Source organism: Poecilia reticulata, linkage group LG15 (assembly GCF_000633615.1).
Source record: "Poecilia reticulata strain Guanapo linkage group LG15, Guppy_female_1.0+MT, whole genome shotgun sequence".
NCBI lineage: Eukaryota > Metazoa > Chordata > Actinopteri > Cyprinodontiformes > Poeciliidae > Poecilia > Poecilia reticulata.
In genome coordinates this window covers 26,866,519-26,893,004 of record NC_024345.1, presented here as the reverse complement: position 1 = coordinate 26,893,004, position 26,486 = coordinate 26,866,519, and the positions used below count along the sequence as shown (strand labels likewise).

At 39.8% G+C, this 26,486-nt stretch overlaps 1 protein-coding gene across 1 annotated transcript; it reads left to right on the top strand.

Annotated features, from left to right (window-relative positions):
- The first annotated feature begins 2,199 nt into the window (after window positions 1-2,199).
- Window positions 2,200-21,843, top strand: wdr11 (WD repeat domain 11). The gene is made up of 29 exons (XM_008430329.1): window positions 2,200-2,407; window positions 3,608-3,719; window positions 3,983-4,136; window positions 4,301-4,474; window positions 5,063-5,264; window positions 5,664-5,829; window positions 6,609-6,711; window positions 6,989-7,187; window positions 7,533-7,633; window positions 8,291-8,467; window positions 9,229-9,313; window positions 10,112-10,218; window positions 11,194-11,269; window positions 11,765-11,873; window positions 12,344-12,465; window positions 13,030-13,177; window positions 13,539-13,645; window positions 14,006-14,120; window positions 14,389-14,560; window positions 14,703-14,811; window positions 15,763-15,825; window positions 16,641-16,706; window positions 16,924-17,104; window positions 17,359-17,454; window positions 18,118-18,283; window positions 18,405-18,502; window positions 19,061-19,206; window positions 19,331-19,410; window positions 19,609-21,843. The coding sequence occupies exons 1-29, from the start codon at window positions 2,322-2,324 to the stop codon at window positions 19,809-19,811; spliced, it is 3,723 nt and encodes a 1,240-aa protein (XP_008428551.1). The 5' UTR covers window positions 2,200-2,321; the 3' UTR covers window positions 19,812-21,843.
- The last annotated feature ends 4,643 nt before the right edge of the window (window positions 21,844-26,486 follow it).

The window sequence follows — 26,486 nt, the reverse complement described above, 5'->3', positions numbered from 1 at the left end:
GATAGATAGATAGATAGATAGATAGATAGATAGATAGATAGATAGATAGATAGATAGATAGATAGATAGATAGATAGATAGATAGATAGATAGATGGGTTTATATCAACATGCACTGATCAGGCATTATGTTATGACATCTGCAAGTGAAATGAATGAAGCAGATTGTCTCTTCATTATGGTGCAAGTCAGTTGGAGAAAGGTATTAAGCAGCTTTTTTCCACTCTGGCCACAGTCGTTCGTAACTTTCTAATGTTACCATACGAAGGAATGGTCACCTAAAAAGTTGGCCAATTCTTCTTCTTTTCAGAAAAAAATAGAACTTTGAATTATTTCTGTAGTGATGGACTCAGACCTATCTTCAGCAGTTTCTCACTGTAATAACTGAAGCTGTGTGCTGACTATTGATTGTTTCTCCTTCTAAAGATAATCAGTTTTGTTTCTAGTCAGCTGTAGAAAGTTGAAGACAATGGGTGCATTTATTTGTTCAATGCATCATATCAGCTCTTGAATGGGCTGATAATCACCTAATCTTATTGTAATGTAGAGGTGCACACTTATGGCTGCAAATCTTTGCATATAGAAATTAAATATGCAGATATTCAAATACTGTGCATAAAGTTGCACCTTTTTGGTTTTCAGTAGATGTTAGTTTTATGTTGCAGAGCTGTGGAGCCTTCATGGAAGCAACATTCTCTCCTCACCTCCTCTGTCTGTTGCCTATAGGTGACGTCCGTGTGTCGGGGGAATGCTGTAGCATATGTGTGTGTGTGACTATGTTCTGATGGCGTGTCAGCCTGAATTAGCCTCCGTGTGACATCGGCCTGGCACACACTGCTGCCTGCCCTCTGCCCACCACCGTGCATATGTGTCCTAGATTATAATTAATAAGCAGTGTGCCAATCATGCTTTAATCACAATATCTCTGCATTTAGGGGGCGCAAAAGGGTCATATGCATCTGGGCTGCAGGATGGCCAATCTGGAGCAGCTAATAAGATGCGTTTGTGTCGGAGCCTCCCTGATGGACTCATTTGAGTGTTGGCGATTGCAGCTGCTCAGTTAAACTCCAGAGACTGCCTGTGTCGATACAAGAGTTATTTTTATTTATTTATTTTCTTTTATGAGAGGGGAAAACTCTAGCAGCTGGAAATAGTAAAAACAACGTTAGTTTTGCTGGCTTTTTTGTTTGCTTGCATGTGAAGTATTTTTATGAGAATTTTTATGTGAAAATAAACAAAATTATTAAATAATTATTAAAGAAGTTTTTCAAATAATTACTACTTTGTCAGTAAAGTAACTTATCATCCATTTACACAGCTGAGAAGATTATATTCCAGATCCAAATCTGAAAAGTCTGGAAACATTTAGTGGGCTGAAAGATCTCAGAAAGTAACACATTATGCTCTGATCTAAAGAATTTCAAGACAAAGTAAAACACAATGAGAACAACTATTCACAAATGGAGATGACAAACAGTGCTGGACAATTCCAGGAGTGGTCAGTCTGCCAAAATTAGCCAAGAGCACATTAACAACAAAAGGCCACAAAAGAACAGAAAATAAAATCTAAAGATCTTGGTAGCCTCGGGTCAAGATTCAATGATAAGACTGGAAAAACTTGACAACCATGGAGAGAGCCTTGGTCAATTCCACTGCTGGCACAAAATAATACTTAAAATGTATCTGTCACTTAACTAAAAATACGAAGACCCACAACAAAAACATACTGATGATCACCCAGACCTTTGAAAAAATAATATGTGAAAAAAGTGTACATTTTTGGAAAGTGTCCAGTCACACTTGGTATCAAAAATGTCTATTCTTGCATTTATGTGATGAAAGCATATATATTTCTCATTCTATATCTAGTTTCATAGGTTTGTCGTTTGCAATAACCGAGAGAACACATTATTTTGCATTATTAGTCCATTAAATTGTAACATTTTCCTTCAAGGAAAATGTCTCAAAAAATGTTCTGCAAAATATAGCTGGTTATCAGTTCCCATGTACTGTTCAATTATGGTTAAAATAGATTGTTTGTTGAAATAGTTTAGAAAATTATCAGTCCAAAGTAGATGCCGTGTTTCCTTTGAAAAACTGAGATAAATTAGTTTTATATCAGTTTTAATTATTTTGTTACGTTTAATGACGTCACCTGCGGAACCCTACTGCGGTGGAATTTGTTGCTGCACGGTAGTGTTTATGGAATTCCTATTCACTTCCTTGTAGAATTCAGACCATAGCCGAACATCCAGAAGCGAAGTAATTTTCGCAGCCTGTAGTTAATAAATGTTAATGTAGCATCAAGGTTTATAGCTGACAATGATTCCTTACACTGTCAACATCAAACTCGCTGCACGGACGCTGACTGGCACGCTTAATTTGCAGAACAAAACAGCCGTAGACTGGTGAGTGCTGCACTTCCGCCGTTAGCATAATTGCTGTGTTGCTATTTAATTCAGTCGCTAATGACATTGCGGCTGTCAGATAACATCGTTATTTTTATTGAAACTATTTGACTAAATTGGTGGTTTTACTGTCGGAAAAACTCCCAGTGTCATGGCGTGTGGGCAATGCAGAATTGTGTCAACAAGCAGCCTTGCAGGACATTTTTGTGTCATGTGACGTTAGGTTTGCTTGGACCGAATCCTACCTTATGAGATTTTCCTTCGTTGTTGTCAAACCTGACATCGTTGTGTTTATTTATTCAGCGTATGCTGTTTACAACAAATGTACCGCTTTATATTTTGGAAATGAAATGGTAAAATATTTTGGACACTGATTTTACCATTATTTCATAGAACCTAAACAAATTCAGTTAAATGCATTCATTTAATTCTCACTATAAGCATTTCCCCACCACTCCATTCCAGTTCATATCTATTTGTAGAATTCAATATGACACAATCTCATTTCATAACAGTGCAGTGAATTGCAGTCCCATCACATCCGATCCAATGACGCATCCAGATTAACTTTTTTGTATGAAGTCCAAAAAATACAATAGTGAAAGTCACTTGTCATGCTAGCTGGAAAAATGCTATCTAAGGGATCACAGCTGATTCCATTGAGTTGACGATTTTTCCAGTAATCTTTTTGACCAAATATGTGGTAACAGAGAAACCAGGTTTAGTATGACATGGCATCTGCCTACCACTGTGATGACAGAGTACAAAATCAAACACACTGAACCAGAAGAACTTTGCATAAGAGAGACAAATAAAAAGAAACAGAATTTAATATTGACTAACATAGTTATTTGCATGATTGTACCTTAAACAACCTTTATTAATATGATATGCACCTTGACTTTCAAAATATATTGAAGTCAATTAAAATACAAAACAAATGTTTTTATTAACATAGCCTTGAAAGTAGTTAATTAAATGCAGACTGAGATAAAACAATAGAACATAGTCCAACATTTTCAAGCCCGCTGCGAACATACACTGTATGTTAGGTCTTTTACAGTCATTTCCTGTATATATGTGATCTTCTTCATCAAATAACCAAAAAGTCACATATGGTTTACCTGCCTTTATGCACCTAAACTTTGTTGTTTTTATTTATTTTTTCCATCCATTCTGTTTATTTTACATATCTTACAGGGGATGGCAGGGGCTAATAGCACAAGGATGTCACTCAAGTATTCTTGTAATGGATCCAAAGACTGCTCAGACCATCCAGGTCCTGGAGAGGCACAAAGCAAATGTTGTCAAGGTGAGTTTTCCTAAGTTAAATGAGTTAAGTTGTTGCTTTTAAAACATTTAGATGAAGCATAAAGTCAAAATGAAATACAAACGCATAAATTGTAATTTAAACAAGAACTTGAGTGATTTGCGATTCTCCTTTTTTTGAAGGGAAAAATTTGCAGCATTGTGTGTGTGTTTTTTTTAATTATTTAAATCAAGCATTAACTTATTTCCTCAACATGTTGCAAGTGTTTAAGTATTTGAGTCAAAATCTGTGTGTTGTGCTTGTAGGTGAAATGGTCAAGAGAAAATTACTACCACAACTTGAGCTCTCCCTACTGTCTGCGGCTCGCCTCAGGAGACGCATCTGGGAAGATCATAGTGTGGGACGTGGTCAGTGGGACAGCTCACTGCGAGATCCAGGAGCATTCCAAACCCATTCAGGGTGAGGATCTTGAAGTAACTGATCATGAAGCTCTGACTCAGTCATTTACCATCCACCACATGAGAGAGCCCTCAAACTCTGGTTCTATTGTTTGGATTCTCCGAAGCACTGTTTGTTTTCCTGCTGCTCTTCAATTCGTTGTCCTCCCTGTTTTTCTGTGTCAGATTTGGAATGGTTGTGGAATCAGGATGCGTCCCGTGACCTGCTGTTAGCCGTTCATCCTCCTAACTACATCGTTCTGTGGAATGGAGACACAGGAACCAAGCTGTGGAAGAAGAGCTACGCTGAGAATATCCTCTCCTTTTCCTTTGACCCTTTTGATCCGTCCAACATGGCATGTAGGTCAAATAATGACATTGTTTTTAGTTGTTCACTTCTGGACTGGAGTTGCAGTAGTAAAGCCATCTACAAGAAAGGACAGAACAGACTGTACTTGTTGAGGAAGCTTAAGTTCTTCCATGTTTGTAGCAAGAAGGTGTAAGTTTGTTGTCTTCTGCCACCATCTGTTGGGGCAGCAGCATCAGAGAAAGGGACATAAAAGGCTCAACAACTTGATAAAAAAAAGCTGCCTCTGTTTTGGGAACGACTGTGGTACAAAGAAGGATTCTTCATGGAATCCCCAAAATTATAGACAACCCTGAACATTTTCTTCATGAGACTGTTATACTACAACAACAACAACAACATTGTCTTCAGTCATACTTTTAACTATGAAACTGCTGGTAAAATTTCTGTTTCAAAAAGTGTCGGATGCAAACTTACAGGAAGACTTAATTCCAGCAGATTTGGATTAGTAGGGGCATCATGTACACTGCTCAAAAAAATAAAGGGAACACTTTAACATTTAAGTGAACACTGAAGTGTTCCCTTTATTTTTTTTGAGCAGTATATTTTAAACCATTTATGTTTTGTTTCTTTCTCGGCAGTGCTGACCAGCGAAGGAATCGTTTTCATCACAGATTTTTCCCATTCCAAACCACCGAGCAGTGCTGGAAAAAAGGTGTACATTGCCAGTCCTCATGCAAGCCCAGCACACACCAAGCCTGCACCTGCTGCTGCTCCTGCACCCACTGGTGCCAAGAAAGCCCTTAATAAAGTGAAAGTGCTCATCACCAATGAAAAACCCACGTAAGTTTCTCCCCTGGCCTTCAGTTAACCTGGTTTTTCCCAGTGAGACTTCTTGTCAGCACTGCTCAAAGGCACGCGTCCATGGTAACGGTGACTTTAAAAGAGAATGAATGATAAGAAAAGCATCGTAAAGTTAATTTAGTAAACTGATCAACCAGGTTTAAATCCTTTCCTTAAGTAGAGGAATGTGCATTAATACTGCACCTGGACCTAAAATCCCTGAAAATACAATAAAGTTTGAGATTTTAGTGTGATAAAATGTTAAAAAAAAGTTCAAAGGTTATGCATGCCTTTTCAGTCATTTGAATTTTCTGTTTCATTGTCAAGTCTTCCAGTGCATGGATGGAAAAGTCAGGGTAATAATTGACCTCATTTCCTTCCTGCGGTGCGATGTTGCAGTGCAGAGGCGGTGACGCTGAACGACTGTCTGCAGCTGTCCTACCTGCCGTCCAAAAGGAACCACATGCTGCTGCTTTATCCCAGAGAGATTTTAATCCTGGACCTGGAGCTCAGCCAGACTGTGGGCGTGGTGGCCATTGAGCGCTCGGGGGTCCCTTTCACCCAGGTGAGGGAATGCATATGCTATGGCTGAAAAGTTTGACAAAATCATCATGAGACTTCACAGGAATGCTGCGTTCTCTCAAATTTCCTTCATCGCTGCGTATTCTTTTTGGCAGTTTTATTATGTTCTAGTGTTGGCATTACAGTCATTTTTTATGTTTAACTTGCCACATCACTACCTGAGCTCATTTCGGTTTTTTATTTAGTGACAAAACCCATAGACAAAAACGCATAAAAATATTTCTCTTTGCTCAACTTTAAGCCTTACTTGCTTAATTTGGGGTTTTGAATTGGATCTGTGGTTCTTCATCTGTGGTCTGGTGTGCAAGTAAATAATAATTATTTCACAAAGAAAGTAAGGGCATCACAGATTACAAGTGATACTTGAAATAAGCTACAATAATAAGGGTAGTATGTTTTATTATTATTGCAAACATTGAGTTGATTTAAGTTGACCCAGATTCAAAAGAATGGTAAAATAATTATTTACAACATTTACCAAATTGGACGTTGACTTCAGTGTTATGTTGTTACGATTTGTGGAACATTCAAATAATAAAACCCAACAAGTTAAATGTGTCGTATTCAAATATTTAGAACGTGTCAAAGACTTTAGAAAAATTCTTGTATAAAATGGTATAAAATTCACAGAAGGGCTTAATTCAAGTTTCATGTATTGTTTAAATGTTTAGCAGTTTAGTTTGTTTGTGTTTGAATGAACAAATTACACATTGTTCTACTATTTAATTAAACTTGATCAGAAAAGCATTTTTTCTTCCTCAGGTAATTCCCTGTGCTCAGCGCGACGCCCTCTACTGTCTGCATGAGAACGGTTGCATCACGCTGCGGGTGTGCCGCTCAACATCTGCACAAGAGGAAGCAGCAGGTATGGAAACGGGAACTTCAACACCTAATTTCTCACACAACGTTCGCATCAGTCATTTTCTACTCGGGTATCTTCCATGTATTCTTGCTCCAGCTAATACTGCATTGAAATTAACCTTTGTCTGTGCTTCTTGTGTGTCTTTAATCCACTATTCCTGGATGCTAAGCCTTTTGTGAAATTTTATCTTCTCTTGATTTACTCTCCATCGTGGACATCTTTCTGCTTAAATCTCCTTCTCATAATTTCTTCTAAAATGTTCATTTTCCTCCTTCAACAGACCCAGAACAGAGTGTCCAGGAGCTTGTTTATGACCTGCGCTCCCAGTGTGATGCCATAAGAGTCACTAAGACGGTCCGGCCGTACCGGATGGTTATTTGCCCTGTAAACGAGAACAAAGCTGCCCTCATGGTCAGCGATGGAAGAGTCATGCTCTGGGAGCTGAAAGCGCACACTGGGCGGTCGGTTGCCAATCCAAGGTAGGCAAAAGCTGGAACTATTTTTACATAATAATGTATGTTTGATTAGTATATTAAAAGGTCAGTCTATTTTAACATAAATAATCTAAAATTTTGTTGTCAAGTCTTTGCAGTGGGGAATTGCAAAGTCTTGCTATGGTTAATGAACTCTTCTTTCCACTGTGGGAACTCTGAGTATAATTTTGTTTCTCTTTCAGTGTTGGGCTGGGGTTGTATTAACCAAATATTTTTTGTCTTTGACCTTCTGTTCTTGCTCAGTGGATCAGCAGGCTAATAAAAAAAAATATTGTTCATTTCTCAGAAAGACAAACAAAATCATTTTTGATTGATGTTCTTCCTCCTCAGTTCTGGTTTGTCGCCTCTCTACTCCCCCGTGTCGTTTTGTGGAGCTCCTTTGGGTCCAAACCAGAAAAGAATCCAGGATCTGTCTCTCAACAGCATGATCAGTAAGATTGATGTTTAAAGCAGAAACATCACTCTGTTCACACTGTTGAAGAATGCTTTTAGTAATTTGAAGTACATTTATTTAAAACTAGTGGAAATTTTGCAAATTTACTGTTATTTTTCATTATAAACTACTAGCTCTGCTGCTATTTTTTAGTTGCATTGCAAGCAGTATTTTATATGATGTTGATAACAGTCATTAAAGCTTCATTGTCTATTTCGCCTGATTTATTTTCATTACGCAAGGAAACCAGTTTTATCTTTTGATAGAAGCAAATTAGATGAAATTTAAATGAATAAGCGGTCAACAAACACTTAATGGTATGATGGGGAGAAAATTCAATCTGAATCGTGTCCTGGAGCGGAGACCCATCTAAAACATGAAGGACAGTGGATTGAGCCAGGATATAAAACCACTGGTGTAATTAATAGACTTTATTTGTTCTTGACTTTTAAGGGGAAAAAAAAACAATAAAACTTAAGAAATTACATTTTTTCTTCCAAATTTTCTCTGTCTAAAGCATGTAGCTTTCACTTTTTGTCTATTGTGGTTTAAAAAAAAAAAAAAAGAGAGAGAGAATACAAATCCAGGATGTACAAATAATTCTGCTTTTTTTTTTTTTTTTTTTTTTTAAATGACTTCTGTGTAATTTATCCAGGTCAGACACTGATTGCTGGTGAGGCTCCTCCTCCGTCTTCTATCCAGCAGGAGGTCCAGCTGAAGTTCCTGCTCACCGGCCTCCTGTCTGGTCTGCCGCTTCCTCCGTTTGCCATCCGCATGTGTCCTCCTCTCACCACCAAGAACATCAGCCACTATCAACCTCTTCTGGCGGCAGGTGGGTAGGAAAGCATGAAGACGAGGCCTGTTGTGAACAGTTATTTCAGTAATTTATTAATTATTTCTATGATTAATGGAAATAAAAATGTGTCCTGTTCTGTAGTAGAAGAAAAATATGAAACAGAAAATGAATAGCAGGAAGCCATTTTGTTCCTTTTTTTTAAATAAGAAAACACTTCATTGCTTAAAATAGAGTCCTAATCAAAACCTTTTTGATTTAAATGTCTTGTCTCCTCCTTGGCGGTGCTTCTTTCTGTCCATTCATCAACAGCTCATTAGCGGAAGTGAGATTGTTGTGCAAATCAAATGAGCATCTGAGCGGAACACAACACGCTGAATGGTAAAACATAATTTAACGAAGACTCGAGGAACTTTACAAATCAAGGTCCTCAAATTTGATGAATCGTTACAACCCTATGTCAGACACACATCCACACACACATCTGTAACGTTTAGATGAAGTACAGCTCTGCCAGAGACAAGAAAAAAGGACTAGTAAACCTCACATGGGAGTTTCTCGTTGTATCAGATGTCACATGGGAGTTTAAGTAGGTTGGGTTTGTTCATCGGTGAAGTTAATGTGTTATTTCCTGCAACAGATCACTCTGCACCAATCTCAGGAAGCCTAAAACAGTTTAATGTGAAACTTTTTCTCTTATCAAACATGGCTCTACATGTCATGACAAAAAGAAACTCTGTGACTTATTTTTATCAGTCATATTTCTTATGGGCTGCTCTTTTTCTGTTTCCTGATCTCAGGGACCAGCAATGGGTCTGTACTGGTGTACAACCTGACCAGTGGTCTTCTGCACAAAGAACTCAGTGTACACTCTTGTGAAGTCAGGTAAAAGCTTTTCACTATTTGTCCAGAGTCCCACCACCGCAAGCCAGTGGTGAAAAAGCATATGGAGTTATTTTACATTTTCAAATATTTCGCAATGCAGGTCATCTCAAAAGACTTTACATGACAAATGAATTCAGAACCGATAACTTATAATTAAATCCTGAAACCTAACTTTTTACTGATCTTTTAGTTAAGTTGGTAAAAATAAGCTAGTTAATCTACATTAACTAGCTTATTTTTAAGCTGTTAATGGCGACTGTCTTGCGATCAGAAGGTTGTAGGTTCGATTCCAGCTTCCTCCTGCCATATGTCGATGTGCCCCTTGGCAAGGCACTTAACCCCAAATTGCCTACCGAGCTGCGTATCGGTGTATAAATGTGTGAGCGTTTGTGAGTGCGAATGGGTGAATGTGACTCTAGTGTAAAGTGCTTTGAGTGGTCAAAAATGATTGGATAAAGCGCTATATAAGTTCAGATCATTTACCAGTCTATTTGCGTACAGTAAATTGTGTTGAGTCATTGACTTTGCAGCAATTACTAATCCTGAGCATAGAGGTGTTGCCAGGGCAACGCAACCTCTTTTTTATCAGGAAACTTGAAGTGGAACCAGGTTCACCATGAGGCTAACTTAACAGAAATGAGTCCCTGAGAAAATACAGAAAAAATTAATTCAGATGCACTTCTTATTAGAAAGAAAAGCAGATTATGCTAAGCTAATATCAGCTAGCGCTACACTCCACCTGCTCAAAGAAGCACCGAAGAAGCAAACTGTCTTTACATGATGGCTTTTCTCCCACAGGGGGCTCGAATGGGTGAGTCTGACCAGCTTCCTGTCTTTTGCCACTTCTTCCCCCAACAACATGGGCCTGGTGCGAAACGAGCTGCAGCATGTTGACCTTCCTACTGGTAAGCAACACACAGTGGTTAGCTAAGCCTTGCATTTTCACCTTTGATTTCTTTATTCTAAACTTAAAATAAAATTAATAATAACTTGGAGCTTTGTCTTCTTATTGCCATTCGTGGTGTGTAATAAAGCTACATGAGTAGGTATTGAAGTGGATTCTTTAAATCTCACCTGTTCAGTGTTTGGATTAATAATAAGAGTTTACAAGGGAGTTGCTATGGCAATGTTTCTTTCATGTGAACATCATAACTTTACAAGCCTAAACTGTCGAGCTTCTGTCTCTCTTTCTGTCCGTGTGTTACGAGGTCTAGCGAGCAACATCCCTCCATGCTATACAGCAGATGGGCATACCTTTCAGGAAAATCAAATTTCTATATTCTAAGTTGATCTCTGGGTTGCAAAAAGCTGTCTGTCATAATCATTACTCAAATTAAAATAAGTACATGAATAGCATCACTTTGTAGTGATTCTACTTTTTTTTTTTACTTGAAATACTTAGAAAAAAAAGATGCTCGAATTTATTAGTAAGTACTATAGATCTAGCAAACATTTTAGTTTTTTGTGCACCTATTATAATCCTCAGGGAACCAGGTAATTCACCCCAGGAAAATCTTCAACTTTAGCATTTAAACAAGCTGCTTTCTAAATTTGTTTTTTTGCAGAATCAAGTCAGGAAATGTAGTAGCGCACCCCTGAATGACATTCTTGTTTTGTTGAAAAGGCTATCTTGATGTTTTCAATAATTCTGTTTTTTGTGGGTGAAAAGTTGCTGAAGCGGAGTAAGAATCACAGGAAGTTGCGGATTAAATTGCACTAGTTTCCCTTGCAGCTCCAGCAAGAGAAATGGCAGAAAAAGCTTTTTCATCAGGAAAATTAGACGAATCAATTGTTTTAGATGTATGAGGAAACATTGTTTGTTCTTCCCTCAGTAGCTCTTCTCATTATCTGTCTTCTCTCTTTCTGCCTGTGTGTTTTAGGCCGATGCTTTGCATTCAGAGGTGAGCGAGGGAACGATGAGCCGCCCATCGAAATGATTAAAGTGTCTCATCTCAAGTAAGTGTTGACCTCCTCCCAATTGAAACTTAACAAATAACTAGCTAATACACATACATTAGAATTTCATAGTATAAAGAGGAAAGTTTGGCTGACTAAGAGGTTTCGGTTGAAAAGCAATAAATAATTAGTGCATCTTAAACTTCAGGTTTAATGGAGTCTTATAGAGAAAAGTGTGGAGTTGCCTGTTGAATGGTCAAAACTCTGCTAAAGTCAGGCTGTGTAAGTCAGAGGATTGTAATCTAAAGCACAACCATAAACCTGCCTGAAAAGGATTTAAAGAAAATAATTCAAAGTATTTTGAGCATTTAAGTGTAAACATGTGATTGGACTGCTTTGGTGGACCATAAGAGAGCTACAAGACATCAGCCCTTGGTGAGATTAAGCAACATTATGAAGCATAATCGCTTTTCGGAAAAGGGAAAAACTAGGTCAATCAGTAGGAGTTTCTGTCATTTGAGGTCAGAGATGTACATGTGTGTTTGTCGTCCTCAGGCAGTACCTGGTGGTGGTGTTCAGAGACAAACCCTTGGAGCTGTGGGACATCAGGACAGGGACACTTCTTCGAGAAATGGCCAAGAACTTCCCCACTGTCACTGCGCTGGTACACAGTTTTGCATATTAGTGAAATCTGGATCCTTTTCTTGTTCCGACAGTTTTTGTGTTAAAGTAACATTAAAACATAACTGAAATGGTGTCTTAGTTTTAAGTATTGTAGATGCTTTGCGTGGGAAGAAAAAGTGTAAACTATAATCCTTTCTTTCTTTTTTCATGTTTTATAATTAAACCTGAATTCATCATTCCATCAATCCATTCTCTTCCTCTTATTAATGAAAATATTTCATCTCATTATTATTTATATTACCAAAACATAATTTACAGCAGTTGTGAAAACGGTCGCTGCTAGTTTGAAGAGATGTTATGAAAATGATAAAAAATTCTGATTCAAGAGAAGTAAAAAAACAACTTGATATGAATTTAAACCCTGCAGCAGCACAGCGTTGGGCGTACAAGACGGCATACGTCTGATAGTGTTATTAGAGACTTGACACCTGATGGTGTGTATTTCAACAGGAATGGTCTCCCTCCCACAACCTGAAGAGTCTGAAGAAAAAGCAGATGGCAGCGAGGGAGGCCATGGCCAGGCAGACCGTGTCGGATGCAGAGCAGAGCAGTGTTGAGTCCTCAGTCATCAGGTAAGAGTTGAAAGTTCAGCAATTTGTTCCTGATTTTACTTGGTTAGAACACTCTGCAGACAAAATCAATTAAATTAACTTGAAGCCACAGCCAGGATGCTAGTGTAATAATAAGCTCAAATTGAAGATAACATTTAAGCAGGTATTAAACATGCTTTTTTATGAAGGATACATTTTTGTTTTTAAAAAGTCTTTTTTTCACTGGTCTGATGTGATATTTAATTTTAAATAGTATGTTTTCATTACCTTTAAGTGGAAAATCATTATATTTAACAGAAATAAAAGCTTTCAAGCAACTATTGTTGTGTAATTAACCTAAAATGTTTCACATAGTGATAAAATTAATGGGCTTTTCAATAATCTAATATATTATTAGATAGAAATATGGACGGTGTGGATATTGAGTGCAGGCAAAGAGGGAAGTGCAAAAATAGAAATATAGTGTATTTATGCTTAACAAATATGATAATAAATTATTACTATTGATTTCTGGACTTCAGTACCAACAAGTTTTTTTTTTTAACCACAAAATCACAGCTTTATTTCATCCTTACTCCCCTACAGTCTCCTGCAAGATGCTGAGAGTAAATCGGAGACCAGCCAGGCCATCTCTGCCAGGGAGCACTTTGTGTTCACAGACACCGATGGCCAGGTCTACCACATCACCGTGGAGGGCAACACGGTGAAAGACGGAGCACGGATCCCTCCCGACGTGAGTCGTAACATTTTTTAGTTATCACTCCACTCCTAGCTTCATATCTGATCGTTACGAAAAGTTTTTCCAGCCGCTATTAATGAGCCGTCTGCTTCTGTCACTGTTTGTGTTGTGTGCTCTCTTGCCATACCTTTTAATAGTTACTTTGTATTTGTGATGTCACACACACTTCACTGTGCACTGGAAATTTAAAAGCTAGTTTTTCTTAATGCTTCGTTTATGAAAAGTAAAAAAGAATCCTGAAAAAATAGCAGATAGGATTCTAAAACTAAGTTCTGGTCTAACATCTTTCATGGGTTTTGTTATCTTTGCTTATTAAATTTTTTGGATGTAAACCTTTGCGCTTCCTTTGCTGCAGGGTAGCATGGGCAGCATCGCCTGCATTGCCTGGAAAGGCGACACCCTGGTGCTTGGAGATGTGGATGGCAATCTTAACTTCTGGGACCTAAAAGCTCGTTTGTCCAGGTAAAACAAGAAAGAAAAACGTCACGGATGTTTGGAAGTAAATGACAGTTTTACTCTTCATCTCATGTTTTCCTTTGTGAGGAATGAATCCTTTCTGGTTCCCTGGCTGTCCAAGCATGTTACCAGTGCAGATAACTCTGCTTGTAAATCCTCTATTATCATCTTTCAAATGAAACACTTTTGTCGACTTTTAAGAAATTTCTTGAACAGGACAGACTTTTTGTACAATACATTTTGTACAAAAAGTGGCATACGACCTTTTTCTCCTTGTCGATTTCTTTCTTTTTTTTTGATCAGTCATTTATGTTTAAAGAGGACCAGAGCAGGACCAGTTCAATATTTGAAACTGATTTTGCTCAGGGGGATACCGACACATCGGGGCTGGGTGAAGAAGATCCGCTTCGCTCCTGGTAAGGGGAACCAAAAGCTGCTGGTCATGTACACAGACGGAGCAGAAGTCTGGGACACCAAAGAGGTAAGGCCCTGTTTACACTTATCACAGTACAGCTGAAACAACATTGGAATTAACTGCTTGAATATTAACTTTGGTCCATATAGAGTCAGTTTCCGAAAAGTATTTGCCCTTCTTACTGGTGTCAAAAATCAATTTTCAAATGATAATTTATTTTATTAAGTAAAAAGAAAAAAGCTACAAATGTGAAAGCGGTTAAATAGATAACATTATAATGTATTCTTAATTAATTAAAAATACATTCAATGTTTGTGTTTCTAATTCTTTTAAGGTCCAAATGGTCAGCAGTATGAGGTTTGGACGCAATGTGAACTACCGCATCCTCGACATCGACTGGTGCACATCAGATAAAGTTGTGTTGGCTTCGGACGACGGCTGCGTCCGAGTGTTGGAGATGGCCATGAAGTCGGCCAGTTACCGCATGGATGAGCAGGACCTGACTGGTGAGCAAGGCAAATGCTAGGGCAAGAAATGAAGTTGAAATGTTAAAAAGGAGGATTTGGTCATTCAGGACCCAGCTGCACTTCACACTGTGACACGTTCTGGTATGTTAATGGATTAACATCTCCTTCCTTTTTCTCACAGACCCGGTGTGGTGTCCTTCCCTGCTGCTACCCCGGGCTGCCCTCACTCTTAAGGCTTTCCTTCTCCTGCAGCCCTGGTCAGGGACCTTCACTATGGACATCACTCAGGTGTAAGTCTCTGTGGCTGAATACACTATCATCATCATCATCATCATATAAATCAGGAATGTCATTTACAGCCTTCCTAGTGATTTTCTGCAACCCATGATTCTATAATAAAGCAAGTTTTACTGCAATCACTAGCAATATGCAAATAGACACTACTTTTATGTTTTAGGAAGACATTTTCACAGAGAAATGAAATCTTCAAATAAATTGTTGCGCAACACAAAATATTTCTTAAGTTTCCGCAGAGCAAACATCCACTCTTACACGCAAAGACACCAAAAAAAAAGTCCTATAATAACAGTTGTGCAAGACATGTAGCTATTTAATGTAGCCGTTTAGTTTATTATTGAGCAGATAATAGCAGAACAAGCACAAGAAGTTAAGTTTTAATTTTTTTATGTAGAAAAATATCATTTTTGTGGCTCCACCAAGAACTTTCAAGTAGCAGGTTTTGGGCCCTCATGGTAAAAAGTTTGGAAACCACTGATGTAAACTCGGAGAAGAAAATTCTTTCTACTTGTTTTGGTTCAACTTTGTTTTAAATTGGTATTGTCCTCCATTTTGATGCTCCACACTTGACGCCGTCTTTAGTTTGTTGGAATTGTTTTCGAGCTGTAATGGTAGCATTTTCATCAAAATAAAAAGGGAACATATAAATCGGATAAAGAAGAAATTTTCTTAGAATTTAATCTGATCATTAAAAAAAGCTTACGTGTCAGCATAAAGTCCAACTGAATTGATTTCTTTCTTTTTTCCCCTTTGGCAGTGCATCATTACGTTTCAGTTTTATTATTCACAGATGAATCAGGGAACTACTTGACCTCAGCATATCTAGTAGTCTGTGATTGTAATCGACTCCACTGTCAGGTTTCCGTTCATTATGATTATGCAACATTTAACCTCACAAAAACACCAAGATAACCATTTTCCTTTCTTTGATCTCCCCACTTTAGAGATTACAATGAAAAAGTGGAGATTAAAGGCCTGATCCAGGAACAGCTCAACTCACTGTCAAAGTAAGTTTTATGTGTCCTTTTGGTGGATTTTAAAGGCTTGTACAATTGCTAACATGCTAGACTATTTAACTTTTGGCTCAAAGTTGCAAACACTATATGTCCATAATTTTGTGCTTTTATTGGTTTGTTTTTTTGGGTCAACTGGTTATGCAAAAAGTGACCTAAATGGTTTTTAAGAATAAGAACTTGGTGCTGAACTTGGCTTAAAAATATACATACACCCCCCCTAACATTTGGATGGACCTCACTCTTAAGGCTTTCCTTCTCCTGCAGCCCTGGTCAGGGTCAAGGTCAACAAGCTTCTGGATCAATTCTGACTGGACTGGACTTTAAAGACAAGTCTATTATTTAGCGGTCAGTCCTGCCAAGACGACAGAATCCGGCCAGAAACGTATTTTTGGCAACAAAACAGTTTGTGTTTCCTCTATAAATTGCTAGAAGACAGTTATGTAATCGTCCGCGTGTGTGTGTGCACATTTAAGTATGTACGATTATAGAAAAGCCCTAAATAAATTTAACATCAGGCACCAAAAACAAGCGAGAGGCTCCATTACATACAGAAAGGACAAACATTGACGTGAGTTTCAACACTTGGACTTGTAGCCTGAAGGTTAGAATTCAAATACTCAGTTTCACATGTTTGTATCTTTCTATCAATATGTCTGCAGGACGTTTTTTGGTAAATGAAGTTTTGCCTTTCAGGTTAAGTTAGTTCTAAACTGCAGCTGCAAAAGCAGCGTGTACTCTGAGGCCTGGAAGATAAAAACAGCCTCTCTGGTTCTGCTGCTCTGCTGAATGTGTGTGTGGTTTTTCAGCGATATGAAGAGCGTGCTTCAGGACTCAGAGCTGAGTCTTCTGCAGCGCTGCCTCCTGGTGTCACGGTGGGTTCTCCTTCTTTGTAAAGTCTTTGTTAATGTTCAGATTGTACTATGTTAAATGCCAAGGGACGAATAAGTTAAAAGACGTTCAAAGTTATAGGAGCTCAAATCATTAGTGAGCATATTACTAAGAAAATAAAGTTCTTTGTAAAACAGAAGAATCCTTCAGAGAGAGTTTTTCCTCTCCTGAACGTGTCCGACATGTTGTGGTTGACTCTAGGTTGTTTGGGGATGAGTCCGACCTTAACTTCTGGACAGTGGCGTCCCACTACCTGCAGCTGTTTGCCCAGGCTCGTCAGCTAAGCGTGACCTCTGAAGGGGGGAGCGAAGAAACCCAGCCTCCGTCTCAGAACCACCTGGACATTTGCCATGACATTTTGTGTGAGAGTTCTTACTTCCAGGTCAGTAAAAGGAGAGGCGCATTAGGTAGTTTTACTTGTTTCTTCATCTTCCATTGAGAAAAGATCCCAAATCCCACTAAAAGACATTGAAGTTTGTGATTATGAAGTAACAAAATGTTACAGACTTGTGTTTTTCTGCAAAATGCTGTAGTTTCCTTCGTTGTGTCACTGAGTTCATGACTCATTTCTCCGACTCATAAACATTTTAACATCAATATTTGGACGTCGTCTTCTCCACCTGATTTACTCAACAGAAGTTCCAGCTGGATCGAGTTCACTTGCAGGAGGTGAAGAGGTCCAGTTATGAACACACCAAGAAATGTGCTGACCAGCTCCTCCTGCTGGGTCAGGTAGGTACAACACCATCCCGTCACCCAAACCAGCGGTTCTCAGACTTCATGGTTACCGGGCTGAGTCTGAATCTAAACCAAGAGTAAAAAAATGTTTAATGAATTTACTTATAGCTGACCGGCAAAAAAAAAAGACGGCACTAAGTTTACAGTTTGTTATTGAGCCTAAGCTGCTCTGAACATTATGGGACATTTCAACTTTTACAACATGGCTCCCTAAAATGAGATATGAGGTCCAGATTGTTCTGCCTTTTGGTCGGGATGGATCAGGACTTTGAAAATTGCTAATCTACACGTTTTCATAATTTCTGCCACAAGGCTACAGTTGCTTCTCAAGCTAACTTTTTGTGCGAGAGGAATTAAGGATTCCTATTGCAAAGTTTCTGTATCTAGATTCTCACATAGTTTGCAACATGAGGCCTGATCCGTTTTGTTTTAATCCAGCTTTAAAGAACAGTGTTCCACTTCTCAACCGTGCATACACTCAGATTAATTGTAAATGGATCATAATCTGGCGCAGAGAGGCCTGTCCACAACCCAGCATGACCTTCCTGATTCTGTACACCAGATTAAAATTGTGATGTAAACATAATTACCGCTCACAGTACCCGGTGCTTGCCTGCCTCAGGTGTTGTGCTCGCTCCATCTTGTTGTGTCTCTCAGACCGACCGGGCGGTGCAGTTACTGCTGGAGACGAGTGCAGATAACCCCAGCTACTACTGCGATTCACTCAAGGCCTGCCTAGTGACCACCATCACCTCCTCGGGCCCTTCACAATCTACAATCAAGCTAGTGGCCACCAATATGATTGCTAACGGAAAACTGGCAGGTAATTATCACAACCTGTTGTCTGCTTTGTCAGTTTAAATGAGCCAAATGCAGAAAGTATGAGTCTCAGTAGTTTGTCTCTTCTTAACACATGTCTGTGGACTGTTCTGACTTTGTTGCAGAGGGAGTCCAGTTGTTGTGTTTGATTGACAAGGCGGCGGACGCCTGCCGCTACCTGCAGACCTACGGGGAGTGGAACCGAGCGGCGTGGCTCGCTAAGGTAACTCAGCGTTATGGGATCGGATGCTGATGTAGTGGGTTGACGGATGAAGAAAGTGGGTCTATTGAGTTGGAGACAATAAGTAAGACGGAGCTCATTTTTCTCTATCGTTGCTCATAGTTTTAAAGGTGGGATTTTGATTTTAGTTATTTCCAGGTCTGAATGAGTGAGCAAAGAAAATGAAAATATGTTTATACTTGAGCCATCCATCCTTTTTCCATCTATTTTCTCTCTCTCTCTACATCTCTCTCCTTGTTTTTTCTTTTTTTTTTGTCTTTCATCTCAATTTCTCTATCAGAAATCTAGCAGATTTGGTACAGAATCTGTCTATCCTTACTTCCTTCTCACCCTCTTTCTTTATCTCCTTCTGTCTTTAATTATTATTCTTTATCCATCTGTCTTAAAATGTGCAAATTTGGGGAATAAAAACCATTGGATAAAAATAAAATGTACAAACTCAGTGCTGTGCTCTGACCCACCCTTCACTCTAAACCATGTTAGTGTGTTGTACTTGTAGCTTTGCCTGTTGTCAGGCGGTGTGAATCTCTGGGTTTCCAGGTGCGCCTGAACCCAGCAGAAGGCTCCGACGTGCTGAAGCGCTGGGCAGAGCACCTGTGCTCCCCTCAGGTCAACCAGAAATCCAAAGCCATCCTGGTGCTGCTGTCCCTGGGCTGCTTTTACAAAGTGGGAGAGATGCTGCACAGGTGAGAGACTTGATCTAAATGAATTATATGTAACAGGAGTTGATAAATGCTTCATAATCACACATGAAGCATTGGTTTATGGCTAATGTTCTAACCTCCTTCTGTGTCTTTCTTTTCTTTTCAGTATGAGGTACTTTGATCGCGCCGCCCTCTTCATTGAGGCTTGTTTGAAATCTGGAGTAATGGAGGCCAACGACTCTTCCAATATCCTTTTTTTGAAATCTCACTACAGCACTCATTGGGTCTCAATGATGCTTAGGTCGCTTTCCGTTTTACACAGGCATATTTTAGGCCAGTACATACATATTGAAACACCACTCTGACGAGTGTCTTAGAATTGCTTTGTGAGTTTCCTCGAGTGTTTACACGTAGTGTTGTGTCCTCCTTGACCCGTCGCTGCACATAAACTCATCGAGGCTGCGTTTCTGGAGTATGCACGGCTGCTGCGTTCACTGGGCCTGCGGGAGGGCGCCGCTCTGTGGGCGTCGCGGGCCGGCAGCGCCGGAGAGCAGCTGATGGAGGAGCTCTTCCAGGGGGAAGGTGGCGTTCCCGAAGCCGTACTTGGCGAAGACGAGGTGGAAGTGGGACTGGAGAGCACAGAGTGAGCGCGTGTCTGTCACAACTCGAACATTATGAATGAACTCTGGATCGGCGTCCGGGAGATTCATGCTCATCACCTCTGCGTCGCTGAAGAGAGAAGATGCGAGGTGTTTATTCCTTGTGAGATTTTTACTGGAAGCTACCTGCGTCTGTGGCTGTGATGAGGTTGAAGCGATGGAAACGGTCTTTGTGTGTGTGCGTGTGCGTGTTCATGTGTAAATGCATGTAACGGCCCAAGAAGAAACACTTTGTGTCCCCATCACCTCTTTGTCACTTCATGTTGCTTCCATTTAAATCCCTGAATGTTTAACAAATGGTTACTTTGTGATGGTTTTGGTGATGTCAGAGTACTACTGTAGCTCTATGGGTGTCGCTGAAAAAAATGATCTCTGTCCTTTTGAAAGTGTGTTGTTGCGGTGCCCCATGGGTGACTTTCTTGATTTATGAATTGCACTTTTAATTTTACACCTAAGACTTTATAATTTGATTGGAGAACTTGCTTTAAATGGCCATGTGATTATGCACAAATACACAAAAGCAACTTGTTCTTTGAGTCACTCACCAAAACCTCCTGACTTTTCCTGATTTGTCAGTTTGATATGAAAACTGTCACCATAGTGACGACATAAATTAGACACATGATGTATCTTAATCCATTCCAGTTATCTTTTTGGATCCTTTTGGCTGTTTCTATGGACACTTGCAACAGTTTGCCGTCTGTGTTTTTGATGTTACGGTAATGAAGTTTGCTACAAACGGAGCTAAAAGCTGTTAATCAGACCTCTGAAACGTTTAACCAGTCTGTGCTGCTTTCTGAAATAATCCCTTGCATTCATTCATTCATTCCCCTTAGACCTTTTAAACTTTTGTCATCTTACAACTACAACATTAATTGCAGTTTATTGGGATTATACACGAAAGAGTAACACTAAGTAGCACATGATTGTGAAAGGAAACGTTAAGCTCAGCTGTGCATATCCTGAGTAAAGATATCCTGCACAGTTTTCTTGTCTAAAATGCTCAAACTCAATAAGAAGAGAATATCTGTGGACATCTGTTTTCAAGTCTTTCATACAGATTTACCTCTGGACTTTGACAGGACCATTTTGACACGTGACTTGTTAGTGATCGCCAGCTAGAAGCTGAACTTCCACCCCAGTCCAAAGCTTGGTGAAGGCTCTAATAGGTTTTCTCCTTATTTATTTGACTCAAATCATCTGTGATCAGTTTCCCACAGCATGATGCTGCCACCACCAGATTTCACTGTGGGGTAGGTGTGTTCAGGGTGATGTGCAGTGTGAGTTTTCTGCCTCACAAGTGACTTCTGAAGTCGACTGGTTCGGATTTGTGCAAATATTTTTGGCTTCCACACAATTATGCACTATTTATATGCTAATCTGTCGTATGCAATTCCAATAAAATACATTAAAGTTTGTGGTTATAATACAACAACAACATAAAAGTATAAGGGGTGCGGATACTTTAGCATTGCCACCCGTTCTTCGCTTTACATGCTCAACATATCCTGAAGATCCAAACCATCAGCGTCATGTTGCAAAGATTTTAGAGTGTTTGTGATTTAAAAAAAACGAACAGATTCTTACTTTTAGTGTTGATGTGTTTCATAAACACACCAGTGGTGTTTCATGTAATCCGTGTTACTGTAAAAAAAACTGAAACAGTGTTGCTATGGTAACCCACGTCCACTGACGGCTCCGCGAACACATGGAGGACTCGCGATTAGCCGTAGTGTGTCTTGCTCTGTGTGAGGGCATCGTGGAGACGTGCGCTGGTCTTCTTTTCCATTTGATATGTTTAACAACATTCTGCTGCTTTTCTTTATATGTACAATGGAATTATACTGTTGAAAATCCTGGCACGTAGACATGTCTTTAATTGTATATTTTCTAAGAAGAAAAAATCCGTAATGTTTATCTTTTTTTCTTTGTCTATTGTTAAAACCGTGATTCTGAAGCTTTATGGCAAGATAAAGAATATATGTGTATATGAATGGTAATAAAACATGTGTTCAAGGTTTGTTTTTTTTCCCCCTCTCTCTTACATGAATGTTAACACAAGAGGGCGCTCTTGTCTCTTAAAATAAAGCTAAACGCCTCCAGCACTTTAGTGATAATACCAGAAAGGTCTTTTCAATATTATTGCTGATACTCTGGGAATTCCAACCCAGGTAGGCTGAATTTTAATGTTCGCTCATTTATCAACCTGTCCTTGAAGTGAATCAGTCCCAGCGTGAGCCACTTCCGCAGTTAATTAACTTCTTTTCTGCTCGGGAGGCAGACCAACAGCTGGCCTCAGCTCGCTGCCCCAGGTCTAACCGTTTTCTCCCTTTTCATCGCCTCGGATTTATTCTTCGGTCTGTATTCTCCTTCTCTTCCTTGCCCCTCAAGAAAAGAAAAGAAAAAAAAAAAACTTGAGACAAAGAGAAGAAAAACTGTCTGGAACACACAGGGCTCCCAAATGACTTGTTTGTGCTCCTTTTAATGGCTTGATGAATAACTGCCGGAGAGCTGTTACAGCCAGATCATCTGTATGCATGCAGGGCCTCGCCGCAGGTTTTCTCCTACAGCCACCCTGCTACCTAAAACAGTGACTCCGATCCAGCTGACCTGACTTTATAGCTCCCTTTTCCAACTTACTTCTTTTCTACTTTTTTTTTTTTTTTTTTTTTTTTTTGCACCTAAATGCAACCTGGCAGACTTATGCCTTCGCCGCACCTCCTCCATTGATTCCCTTGAAGGCTTGTTTCCATCCGCTGCTTGGCCCCTTCTAAAAGTGGAATAAAAGCAGGCAGGTCCTGAGACCCAAAGCTGTGAGAAGCACTTAAAGGGCTCTGGTCTGTTTCATGCACAGGCTGAAAATCAGCAGCAGACACCAGTAAATATTATTGGGCTTTTTATGTTATAGACCACTGGTACAACAGTAAATACTACATTTTCCAAGTACTTTTATTATTATTTTTTTGACAGTAGTGCCACAGATCTTGGAACATTTTCAGAAGAAAAATATGTAATTAGCAGTTGGGTTGATTGAAGGATGGTGACCTTTATTCGTTTTTTTTTTTCTGATGCTATCATGAAAAATAAACTTGGAAGTTTGAAAATTAACTGAAATGTTCCTAGAAGAGGAAAATCTTGAGCTTTCTCCCCAGCCTGACATCAATATCCTGCATGGCCCCCTTATACACATGCATGCAATTAAAACCATGTGTAAGTGGATTCAGCTTGAACTCAGTTTAAATCAGTTGATCTGTGAGGACATCAGTGAAGAAACAGGATTGTGGAAACCAATGAACTGGAGTTTGACGTCACAGCAAGTCAGCCAAGACGTGAGCAAAGATGGTATTAATCCGAGAAGATTAGCTTCTAAAGCCACGGCTCAGGTGGGAGGACCTGGACACGACGTGTTCATAGTGTGATATAGAAGTTATTTCTTATAGAAGTGTCAATAAGAAAGTCAACAGAATTCCCATTTGCCGGTTTTCACAAACCATAAATGTGAGACGTTTTAACCTTAATCTAAAAGCGTTTAGATGTTTTTGAAAGATACTATGTAAGATCATCTTTGTGATGAAGCAAACACTGCAGTGTTTGCAGAGCATGCTGGTACCAGGTCATCATGTTTCCATGAGCGTCTCGCTGAATCCAGGCTGGGCAGGTCCGAACCTGCTCGCACAACTTACTGAAAACCCGGCTGTTTATCTTCATTTTATGGGTTGTTCAGCAGTTTGTCTCCTAATCCTCACTCAGGGTTTCCTCTCAGATCTTTACTTTGTTGCTATGCAATCATTTTGTTCCCCTAACACCTCTCTAGAGGAGGTTTGAGTAGTTTTTGGCAGCCCTATTTCACTCGTCTTTTTGACTTGTGTTAAAAAGTGGTGGAAATTAATTTGTTTTTCACTGATCTGATGCTGAAACTGTCATTTTTCTTAATTCCAGTCTGCCAAACAGAAAGCGGAACTGCTGAAGGTCGTATGAGTTCCTCACCGCTGTAAAACGTCTCCTCACCCACATCTTGGGCTATCGCTTTGCATCACAGGGGCCCAGAGTTCCCTGTTTCATCTGAAATTCACAGCCAGCCACTCCTTCCATTGGCAAGACATAGTTTCCCTTTCTGCTATTGGTTCAAGCTTCCTGTTTACCCAAAAGTCTTGAGGCTCCGGTTGGCTGTTGAAGTGGTGCTGGGGCCCACGCTGGGGGCTCCAGGTGATGTTTATGTTGGAAGCGTTTAGGCCCCCAGCTTTATGTGAACTCATTTAGATGAATGTCACAGTGTTCAGCAGACCGTGCTCTTACTTAACCATAACGCCACAATGCTCCCATTTTAAAACAGCATTAAGTGTGGATACGGGCCTATTGAACAACAGGATCTATGGTACATTAACGAATGATAAACGACTGGTAATAGCTGCCAGACAGGATCATTATTTTAGAAACTCCTACCTTTTTGTGTCCTGACCGTGTGTGTGTTGAGATAATCTTTTATCTGCTGTGCAAGAAGTAAAGGGAGCATTGTGTCAGGAGCATGGGGGCACCTATTGTGGCTCCACTCTCACTTTCCAAGAAATAATGACTTCACTTGATTTCATGAAATAAGAAAAATATATCTCTATATCAGGATAATAGCAGTTCATTTATTCCATGAACTATTATGAGATAAAAAATAAGCTCAGAAAACTACAATGTTATTCTTCTTTCGTAAAAATCAAGTACTTTTCCTGCCCTAGTACTTCTCAGGATTGATATTTTTGTTCTTTAAGTTACAAAAAGTAATGAACTAAATGAAAGAAATGAAACTAAATTAATTCAACAAACAGTTATGTATTATGTATGCAGTTATGTTGTGCCAAAAGGTATGACTGTGATGCAAAAAAAAAAAAAATCATTATTTACTCGTTTCCTTTGCAACAAAAACCACATCGTGTTCTTTTACATGAGATACGATGAGGATGTGATGAGAAAAGAAAAAAAAGGAAAAGGTTAAAGGGTCTCTAGTAGCAGTCAGTCTTGCAGTAAATCTGAAAAGGCCTCTGACTGAAGATGCTGTTGCTATAAACCAGTCCCATGACTGTCATACATGACTGTTATGACATGCTAACAGCTCGATTCCTGGGCAGCAGAGACGATATTTCCCAACATGTCCTGGATGACGCCATCAGTTGTTGGCAAGCACTGCTAATCCACCTCATTTGCTTTTTCTTCTCCTCTGTACATATCTGTCTGGAGCACTGTTCAAGCTATTATCAAAATGGGTGTTTTTCTTAAGAAGGGATATGAGAGCTAAACTGTTTATGAATAACTGTAAAAAAGTTACATTTCCACCATAAATGTAACACCTCCAACAAGAACTTACTGTGGACTGTGAACAGACTGGCAGCAATTCATCTTAACTTGCTAGTAAGTAAACCAAAATTAATATTAAATACTCACTTAAATACTCTAAAATCAATCATCACAGCCTCACAGAACCTGAAAACTCAAAAGATACAAAGTCAAGATCAAGAGGGATTTGGAGATGTTTATAAGACGTCATGTCTTGGCTGGAGCAGGAGGTTTTTTTTGTAGTGCCAGGCTTTTGCAGCTCTTGCAGAAACTGAAGCTCATCAGCAAATGATCCTCAGAGAACAATCGGGATGTGCACCACAGTAAGATGACGGATGACTCTGATTCGCGTTGCATTGTGAGAGAGACATTCGTGTTTCTTTTAGACCGACATGCATGACATCAGTGGAAATCTCCAAACTATCTTGGAACAGGAGGCTTACCTGACACAGTGAACGCCTCATATAGCAGGAAATCCACACTGCTGAGTCAACAAGCCAAAACCGACGCAGCTGGAAGATCAGATGTTGACAAAGCTTAAAGTACATTCAGCCTCGCTATGGATGTATATGTTTTAATGTTTAATGACAAATGGCTTCTGCTTAAAGATTCTCTTGAGGATTTAGCATCTAAACAATGAGGCGATGAGAGACAAGCTCAAGCAGGAGGCAACATTAAGCCCACCAGTCACAAAGGAGCCAGGGGGAGACAAAAACCCAAACTTGGGATTTCACGGCTCCAAAATATGTTTCTCAGTCATGGTGAGCCATGAGGTGATAGAGGTGCCATAGACGCCCCCTGCAACAACGAGGTCCTCTGCAGTCTAATGGCCACCGTCATTTGAGAGATTAGAGGAAAGCTGCTGTGATTATGAAGGAAATGGCCTTTTATGAGCTGCTGCTCGCAAGGCCAGCTGGGCTGGGGTCCGCGCAGATCAGGGTATTCCCTTTCATCAGCAGACAGTGGGAGCCAGGAGAGGAAGTAAAGGATACCTGCACTGCAGCTGATCTACTTCCTGCATCGCTGTGCATGCACGTGTGTTTGTGTGAGCCAGCGCTGCGCGTCCTCAGCGCGCGAATGTACAGAGCGATCCCAGTTTAACTGCTCTGGCCTCTTTCCTGTGAGCGCAGAGGGACCAGCCTGCTGCGTGTGGCTCTCTGTCACCGAGCTGCCTGTTCTGGTTTCAGGTCAAGCAGACTGTGCGTTTCCTCCTCGTCGCAGTCTGAGCGGACACACCGAAGACGTGTGTGTGTGTTAGAGAGCGGTGGGCTGATTTGCTGTGGCCCCTGCAGACCTTCCCTCCTGGGGATAAGCGCGTGCTACGCTGCCATAGGAGAACCA

What these genes read in the sequence shown, in the direction of transcription:
- wdr11 (XM_008430329.1), top strand. Translation starts at nt 2,322, where the DNA reads ATGATTCCTTACACTGTCAACATCAAACTCGCTGCACGGACGCTGACT. An exon ending in TGATCCGTCCAACATGGCAT is followed by an intron (nt 4,475 to 5,062) that starts GTAGGTCAAATA and finishes CTTTCTCGGCAG; the next exon opens with TGCTGACCAGCGAAGGAATC. An exon ending in GTGGGAGAGATGCTGCACAG is followed by an intron (nt 19,207 to 19,330) that starts GTGAGAGACTTG and finishes TTTTCTTTTCAG; the next exon opens with TATGAGGTACTTTGATCGCG.